This window comes from Impatiens glandulifera, chromosome 4 (assembly GCF_907164915.1).
Source record: "Impatiens glandulifera chromosome 4, dImpGla2.1, whole genome shotgun sequence".
NCBI lineage: Eukaryota > Viridiplantae > Streptophyta > Magnoliopsida > Ericales > Balsaminaceae > Impatiens > Impatiens glandulifera.
In genome coordinates, this window is record NC_061865.1 from 15,679,387 (window position 1) to 15,689,452 (window position 10,066).

General features: G+C 37.3%; 1 protein-coding gene across 1 annotated transcript; it reads left to right on the forward strand.

Annotated features, from left to right (window-relative positions):
• The first annotated feature begins 217 nt into the window (after positions 1-217).
• LOC124934806 (5' exonuclease Apollo-like) lies at positions 218-2,921 on the forward strand. Its single transcript, XM_047475308.1, has 4 exons — positions 218-406; positions 492-597; positions 788-999; positions 1,809-2,921. The coding sequence occupies exons 1-4, from the start codon at positions 218-220 to the stop codon at positions 2,919-2,921; spliced, it is 1,620 nt and encodes a 539-aa protein (XP_047331264.1).
• Positions 2,922-10,066: the final 7,145 nt, after the last annotated feature.

Genomic DNA, 10,066 nt, shown 5'->3' on the forward strand with positions numbered 1-10,066 from the left:
TTTTATAGTAGTTTTTTCTTGCTATTTTAACCATTTTTTTTATATATATAAGGTGTAATTTGTATATGGTCAAATATTATTATTTAACTTAAATGGGTTCAAGGCAATTTAAGTACGAGGCAATCTTCCTCCCTATTTAGATTTTTCCCTCCACTACTTCACTCGAACAAATCTCCATTCTTTCGCAATCTCTCTCAGTTTGATCTATTCATCGATCATGCCGATAGAAATGCCTAGAGGACTTCCGTTTTCGGTAGATACCTGGACACCGTCTTCAAAGAAGAAGAGGCATCATTTCCTGACTCACGCACACAAAGACCATTCTCAAGGAATCGCAACCCATTCCGCATTTCCCATTTATTCAACCCACCTCACCAAAACCCTTGTGCTTCAATATTCTCCACGGGTTTCTTTCTTTCTTTCTTTCTTTCTCTTTCGCTTCAATCTCTCTGTTCGTTGGACTCATATTCGCGGTTATCTTCTTATGGCAGCTTGATGACTCCTTGTTTGCCCCTATAGAGGTTGGTCAAACGCTGATCATTGATGACTCGGATGGAGCTTTCCGTGTTACCGCTTTTGATGCAAATCATTGTCCTGGTATTTTCTTCTATTGTTTCTTGAATTTCTATTTTCAATTTTACAAGATCTACCTATTAGCTAAAGCAAAACATGCCTTCTTAATTCATCAATTTTAGACTTTATGTAGGTTGATTATAAGCTTTGAATTGGTAAATAGACTTTATTGACAGATGATCTTTTTTCGCACTTTGCAAATCATGAACTTTAGGAGCAGTTATGTTCTTGTTTGAGGGAAGTTTTGGTAACATCCTCCACACCGGAGATTGTAGACTCCCACCGGAATGTTTGCAAAACATGCCTGAGAAGTATATAGGTAGGAAAGACAAAGAGCCCAAGTGTAGACTTGATTATGTTTTCCTGGATTGCACATTCGGAAGGTCTTCAATGAAGATGCCCAGCAAACACTCAGCTATTCAACAGGTATGGCCTCTTCTTCCCATCACCATGTCATTTTCATGTCACCTTCCTGAAATTCCTGCTATGCCAAATGGAAAAAATAGGATATGGTTTCATATTTCTTTATCCATTTCTTGGGTAAAGTATCCCAACTATATTTGAAAATGGATTAGTTCATAATATCTATGCATAAAGTTAAATGGAGAAAAGGTGTATTCCATATAGAAGCACTTTTTGAATAACAAGAATATCATCTTCTGAAGGGAATCTACTCTCTTTGATCACTCCATACAGAGTCACCAGCCTTGTTCAGTGCAAAATAGTAGAATTTGGATTATTCCCAAAACTTGGAGATCCAACTACCCCTTAAATCAAGATGCTTCAACCTCTTAAATCAAGACCCTTACTACTTTAGCTATCCTGGATAGGTGCTCTTTGGCCTTTACTCCTAAGATCTTGTTGGTTTGAAGCTTTTGATATATTATCATTTTCATTTTTGTTGGCCTCTACTCACCCTGGTTAGTTGAGTGACAATAAACTTGGACCAAGAGATTTTCTATCCAAAATGTCTCATGTTCGATTCTTATTAAAAATACCAAATTAAAGTAGGAGGTAATGGTGGGGAGTTGTTCTGCTACTATCCTCCAGGAATATTCGAGGTGCGAGAAATCTAGCCCTGATACCCTTATCACAATTATTTTTTTGCTGGCCTCTGTGTATTCCTCCTTTATTGTTTAGTAGGTCCAATTTGTACTATGAATTATCTGTATGAAAATTGTATCTTGATGAGTTGACTTACAAACTGACTTCATTAGTTTATTGGCTTGCAATAGGTTATTAGATGCATATGGAATCATCCTGATGCTAAGGTGGTGTATTTAGCATGTGACCTTCTAGGTCAAGAAGAGGTACTTGTGGAAGTTTGTAAAACATTTGGCTCAAAAATATTTATTCAAGAGGCAAACTCTCCGGAAAGCTTCAGCGCTCTGATGCTTACAAGCCCTCAAATAATAACTATGGAATCAACATCCAGATTTCGAATGCTTAATGCTTTTCCCAATTTACCTGAAAGGGCAAAAGCAAAGGTTGCAGAGGCTAAATATAATTTTCAGCCTGAACCTTTAATAATACGTCCATCAGCTCAATGGTATGTGTGTGATGATGAGCTTTCAGAACTTGAAAGACAAATAAAACAAAGGTCAAATGGACCACTAAAAGATCAATTTGACATTTGGCATGTATGTTATTCTATGCATTCCTCAAGAGAAGAGCTGGAGTGGGCTTTGCAACTTCTTGCACCACAGTGGGTTGTATCAACAACTCCTAACTGTAGAGCTATGGAGTTAGATTATGTCAAAAGACGGTGTTTTGACATGAAATTAGCACATAATAGTCATATATGGAAGCTTCTAGACATAGATGTTGAGGTTCCTACAAATTCAGCCGCATCAAATGAAAATTCAAGCCATACATCTGGTCTAGATGATTCTAGTCAAGTAAAGGCAGAAGAAACAGTAAGAAGAAAACTTACTCCTCAAAAGCTACAGATTAAATTGTCTCCCCAAAGCAAAAGTTCACCTATCACATTATTTGGAAGAGCAAGGATTGGAATTGAAAATGTTTCTCATATGCACGAGGCAAGGGTATCCCTCATTGGTGTTTCTTCCCAAGTTGAACAAAAAGTTACCTTATCTGAAGAGAATAGACCTAAAATTAGAAACAAAGATGAATCAATTGATATACGGTTGGTTGTTGATGAAATGCGATGCAAAAACCCGGTGGAAGCAGAGATAGATGAAATTTCACCAGATAAAGATGGAATAGCTATGAATGTTGCTTCAACCGAATGCTTTGGTAAAAGCTTTAGAAATTTATACAGGTCAATGAATGTTCCGGTGCCTCAACCTCTTCCCTCATTGGTGGAGCTTATGAATACTTTGATATAGCTTAAGTAGATTTAACTGATAACCTAGCTATAAGTGAGAGATAACTTGATTTAAGTGAAGAATAGAATATAATGGAGGTGAGAATGAGATTCACAAATATTAGGTGAGTAAGAATTTAACGATAAGGAAGAAGAAGATAGGAGATAGAAAATATAGAGAGAGAAGTTAACCTTAGAGGTTTCTGTAAGAATGTCGGGTACCCCTTGCAGATTATGATCTCCTCTTTATATACCCATCCTCTGCCATAATTAACTTCCCGCTAATTCCATATATTTTGCTAATACCTTATTAATACTTATTTATTTCCTTAGAAATAATTATTTATTAAGTATTCCATATTCTGGCTAATTGCCTTATTTATAATTATTTATTTTGCATAATTAAAAATAAAACTGCTGACATGGGTTACGTCTACCCGTCAGCTTATTTTAGGGTTAGGAAACCTAACCCTAACAATCCCTTGTAACATTAGCCTCCCCTTCAACGTTTGTTCGACCACGAACAACACAATTAAAATGAGAAGCTGATTTGTTGCCAACCAATCCGAGTTCTGGGAATTCTGATTCCAACCAAGAGTCATCCTCCCATGTAGCATCATCGTCCGTTGAATTAGACCAACGAACTAAATATTGACCAATGCTGTGTCCATCTTTCCAAACAACTTTTTCATCCAAAATAGCAATAGGAACAGCTGATGACTGAGTTTGTAGGGATGGAACATGTGGCATAGCCACTGCATTTCCTACTTTCTTTTTAAGTTGCGACACATGAATCACATTGTGCATCTTAGCTGTAGCAGGAATATCCAATTTGTAAGCCACTTGTCCCACTCGCTCTATAATTCGGAAAGGTCCATAGAACTTTGGGCTAAGTTTATGAGTCTTCCCTCTGATTGACGTATGTCGATAAGGCTGTAGTTTAACGAACACCCAATCATCCACTGCCAAAACACAGTCCACTCGTTTCTTGTCCGCTTGCTGCTTCATTCGATGTTGGGCTCTATGAAGATGAAATCGCAACAATTTAAGAGCTTCCTCTCTGGCTGATAAACTTCTATCCACTGCTTCTACTCTGGAATCACCGGCCAAGTAAGGATAGTGAACCGGAGGTGGCTGACCATAGACAATCTCATATGGTGATGATAGTGCAGCCGAATGAAAATTTGTATTGTACCACCATTCGGCTAAAGGCAGCCATTTAGCCCATGTTTGCGGTTTTTGACCAGCCATACATCGCAGATATGTCTCCACACTTCTATTTACCACTTCTGTCTGACCATCGGTCTGAGGATGATACGCTGTTGACATCGCTTGGGTAATTCCCTGTAATTTGCATAATTCCTTCCAAAACGTACTGACGAATATCTTATCTCTGTCGCTGACGATAGTGAGTGGCATACCATGTAACTTGAATATATGATCCAGAAAGACCTGAGCAACACTACTTGCTGAATAGGGGTGTCCCATACTAATGAAATGTGCCATCTTTGAAAGTCGATCAACTACAACTAAAATAACTGTGTGCCCTTGTGATTTTGGTAATCCTTCTATAAAATCCATAGATATGTCACTCCAAATAGAATTAGGAATCGCCAATGGTTGCAGTAAACCCTTCGTTCCTTGATTTTCCCATTTTTGTTGCTGACATTCTAGACAATTCCTAAGAAACTCCCTTACATCGCGCTCCATACCACGCCAATAATATGCTTGTCTTAGTTTCTGATATGTCACCATCACACCTGAATGACCTCCCACTGATGAGTTATGCATTGTAGATATTATGTATGATCTGAGTTCCTTATCAGCGCCCACCACTATACGTCCATCTTTTCTCAACTGCCCATTGATAAACGAAAAACTCTTAATACCTTGAGGATCGGATTGTAACTTATTAACAATTTGCTTCAGATTCATGTCTTCATCCCATGTCTTAGCTATTTTCTTTAATAATACCGATGAGAATTCAGATAACGCTAGACAAGTTCCCTCTGAATTGATTCTAGATAGTGCATCAGCAGCTACATTCTCCTTGCCTTTCTTGTATTGCACCGAAAACTCAAACCCCAACAGCTTGTATAGCCATTTCTCTTGACTAGGGTGTTTAATCTTTTGCTCCAACAGGTGTTTCAATGCTTCATGATCCGTTTTTATGATGAATGGTTTGAATTGTAAGTAACTTCTCCATTTCTTGATAGCATGTAATACAGCTAACATTTCTCGTTCATAAGCAGATAAGGCTTGTAGTTTCGGACCGAGCCCTTTACTGATATATGCCACAGGGTGCCCTTGCTGCATCAAGATCGCCCCCATACCATTGTTACTTGCATCAGTTTCAACCACAAAGCTTTCCTCGAAATTAGGTAATTTTAGTACTGGTGGATTCATCATGGCCTTTTTCAGTTCCTCAAATGCCACAGCGGCTTCTTCATTCCAAACTAATTTTCCCTTTTTCAATAAGGATGTTAGTGGCCGAGCTATAGACCCATAATTCTTAACAAACCTCCTGTAGTATCCTGTCAAGCCCAAAAATCCTCTAAGTTGTTTTAAGGAATCTGGAGTCGGCCATATTTTAATAGCTGATATCTTCGACATATCTACAGCAACTCCCTGCTGTGAAATAACATGTCCAAGGTAATCTACTTCCAAACATGCAAAGACACACTTGGAATGTTTCAAAACTAAATGATGTTGTTTCAGTAACTCGAATACCAATCGCAACTGTTTTAAGTGATCTTCCCATGTTCGACTATATATCAAAATATCGTCAAAAAAAACTAGTACGAATTTCCTCAAATAAGGCTTAAAAACCTCATTCATCATTCGTTGAAACGTGGAAGGTGCATTTGTCAAACCAAAAGGCATCACTACAAATTCGTAATGACCCTCATGTGTCTTGAATGCAGTTTTATAAATGTCTTCCTCCTTCATTCTGACTTGATGATAACCAGATCTTAAATCTAGTTTAGAATAAATACAACTACCATATAACTCATCCATTAGTTCTTCTATTAATGGAATTGGAAATTTGTCTTTAATAGTTACCTCATTTAAACGTCGGTAGTCGATGCATAATCTCCAGCTTTTGTCCTTCTTTTTTACCAGCACAACGGGTGAAGAAAATGGACTATAACTTTTGCGTATCACTCCTGATTTAAGCATCTCTTCTATCATGCCTTCCATTTCATCCTTTTGAAGAGCAGGATATCGGTATGGCCTTAAGTTAACGGTTCCTGCTCCTTCTTTGAGATTAATTCGATGATCATAATTGCGTGTAGGTGGAAGTGTTGTAGGTTCTCTGAATAATTCTTCAAACTCTATTAACAGTTTCTCCAATTTTTGTTCCTTGTCAGCCTCTGGTGAAGATATTATTACGGAATACAATTCTGATTCACACCCTTCTGATTCCCCAATACTCAGCATAGCCACATTAGCGCCCTTTCGGATAACCTTCCCTAATGTTCTGCCTTCTATCATGGAAACCAAATTGGATGTATCCCCGTGTAGCTTCCGCAGTTCACCATTAAATGAAAATTCCATTATCAGATTCTTGAAGTCCCACTGAATTCCACCAAGTGTCACCAACCATTCTATTCCGAGTATAATGTCATACTTGGGAATGGACAATACTCGTGCATCGACATTGAAATCTATTCCCTGAGCTGACCATTGTAATCCAAGACATTTGGTAGTACTTACCAATTGATGACCGCTTGCTACTGTGACCATTAGTTTAACCGCCGGAGACGTTACAAATTTTGTATTCCTGATCACTCGTGGGTTAATAAAATTATGCGTACTTCCCGAGTCTATCAGAATATATACGTTGTTTCGTCCTACCGTTCCTTGCACCTTCATGGTATCAAATGTATTTGATCCTTCAATTGTCATTGCAACGCCATCTTCTAATTCGTCCACGGTTTCAACCAATTTTTCTTCCTGATTCTCTTCCTCGAATAGTTCATTTATCATCGCAATGGCACCTGCCCTGCACCTATGACCATACTCCCATTTCTCTTCACAATAGAAGCACTGGTTGTTTTTCTTTTTCTCGTCATACGCTTTCTGATCTAAATTGACTTTTCTTGGAATAGTATTTGTTGGTCTATTGTACTGGCCTGTACTATTAGAACTGCTCGCAAGGTTTGTCGATGTTCTATTATACGGTCCATTATTATTTCCTCAATTCAGGAAAGACGCAGTCTTCGGAGTTGGCAGTAATGGACCTCCCTTGTTTGCTAAATAGCCTCGCCGCACTAACGAATCAAAAACAGCATCTTGTAATTTCTGATTAGTTCGTTCTTGAAGTTTAGCCATTCCCATCGCTTCAGTTAAGGACTGAGGTTTCTGTATCCTGATTGGATTGGTTATTTCTTCTTTGAGTCCATTTAAGTATCCCTTAATGGAGTACTCTTCAGTAAGATGTGGCAGTTTATATGTAATATCAAGATATTTCTTACCGAAATCCTTAACTGTTGTCGTCTGCTTCAAGTCCTTCCATTCGTCTAATGGATCATCCAATTCGCTTGGACCAAATTCCTTCAAAACTAACTGCTTCAGTTCGTTCCATGTCATCGCTCGCCCTGGAAGTCGGTGTTGTAAATATGAGCTGAACCAGCAACGCGCTCGACCGGTCAGATGAGCACATGCATAATCCATCTTTGATTCTTCTAATGTTCGGTCTATTTGAAAAAACATCTCGACTCCGTAAATCCAGTCATCCACCTCTTCGCCGTTAAACCTTGGAAAATCAATCTTTGACAGCCTAGTTGGAGGTTGATACCTTTCCTCGTTATGAACTTCCCGATGTCTGACATCTTCGCCTCGTCTGCGATCACGATGATTATCACCTCGGAGATTTTGACCTTCATCTGGTGGTACTTGATTATTCCCAGTTGTACTTAGCCGGTTGATTGCATCGCTCATTGAAGCCATCATAGCTTCCATCCTTTCGAATCGGGCCTCTTGAGCCAACAGTCGTTCGTCTTGCGCTTGATTGCGGCTGCGGATTTCATTCAACTCCCCGTCGATACGCGTTTCCACCATATTGCCAAGAACTTGCTCTGATACCAATGATATAGCTTAAGTAGATTTAACTGATAACCTAGCTATAAGTGAGAGATAACTTGATTTAAGTGAAGAATAGAATATAATGGAGGTGAGAATGAGATTCACAAATATTAGGTGAGTAAGAATTTAACGATAAGGAAGAAGAAGATAGGAGATAGAAAATATAGAGAGAGAAGTTAACCTTAGAGGTTTCTGTAAGAATGTCGGGTACCCCTTGCAGATTATGATCTCCTCTTTATATACCCATCCTCTGCCATAATTAACTTCCCGCTAATTCCATATATTTTGCTAATACCTTATTAATACTTATTTATTTCCTTAGAAATAATTATTTATTAAGTATTCCATATTCTGGCTAATTGCCTTATTTATAATTATTTATTTTGCATAATTAAAAATAAAACTGCTGACATGGGTTACGTCTACCCGTCAGCTTATTTTAGGGTTAGGAAACCTAACCCTAACAATCCCTTGTAACATACTTGTAAGCGTGCAAAAAGGAGTTTATAGTTATCATTTGCTTTTATCTTCCAATTTATCCTATGATGTTAGTATAGATAATTGAGCTTCATCTCTACATTGTGCTGCTGAATAACTAGAGTTTGGTTTCAAAATGTAATAGACTTATTTGGGATGAGGTGAAATTGGGGTGGGATTGATTCTTATGTATACATATAATATTAATTGTATGTTACTACTTTGAGCACACAAAAAAAGGTCATATATAAATTTATATGCAATGTTTTCTAATGCCCTAAATTATTTGTTCATGTTAGTGACAGATAAAACCTATCTTAGATCATGTTAGTGACAGATAAAACGTATCTTAGATCTAGCATGAGTACTGAAACAGCAAACTTAAGTCAATCTTTACTCAAATTCACTCTCTATTACTAATATGGCTATATACATTCATGGGCAAATGCATGCTTACAAATTAATTAGAAGAATTGTTACATTTAATAGATTATTTCCTCCTTGGTTGTTTTTGAATCATTAATCAAATAATTTTTAGTTGACTCTTGTAGAACCAAAGAATGAATAGCAACTTCATTGTTTCTTTTACAATCTATTTGTTACTATCTTTGCCTATCAGATAATTGGGCAATTATACTTATCCTTACCATTGTCGCAATCCTAAGAATGTAGAATCATACCTACTGCAATAATTAATGGCACTAATCACATTGATTACGAAGGCAATATTCTAGGAAAACAAATGTTAAATGTTGAAGATGTCACATTTTGTATCCTTGAATTTGCCTACATTAATTCGACTTTTCCATTTTGAATTTTATTTTCAATTTCTATGATTTGCCACATGACAAGGTTTAAGATTTGTTTTGTTTAGTTCATCCAAATCTCATTGAGTAAACCCTTGAATCCACTTCCTTTGTGATATGTGGAAATGACTCATCTAAATTTTAAAACTTGCTTTGTTTTGGGTGATTTTTAGTGGTTAAAAGATCTATAAGGTTGTTGGTATAGGTGGAGCGTCGAAGTGGGCCCCACATCCAATGCTCCACATATCATGAAATTATTATAAGAACCCTTGATTAGGGTTAATCCGGAACTACTATATTGAGAAATTTTGAAAAGAGCCAAAGAAGAAAATCACTGATAGAGACGGCGACGATCCATTGAAACGACAACCATCGTAGATACGACAGAGGAACCATCGAAACGTCAACCATCATAATCTCGGACTACAGTGTTGATACCCGGTTAGTCAATTCCTCTTTTCTTCTTAGTAAATCTAAATTTTTTACCTTGTTGATTGGAGGGTTCTTAACGGAAAAAGATTGAGTTTTTACGCAAATCGAATTAGTTAAGAGATTAGGGTTTCTCATTTTTTTACATGTTTTGAATTCTTAAATGTGACAGTAAAGAAGTTGATCTTGTTATGGAGCTTTTATGATTCCCTTATCCATGATTCCTTTGCCCTAGATGTGATTGAGATTTATGTTTGAAGTTTAAGGCTTTAAGCTAGTTGAACACCTCTTTCAGTTGCAAAAATTGGTCTTCTTATGGTTGGTTTTTAAATATTTTATCTTTTGATTCAACCTTTTTCTTAATAAT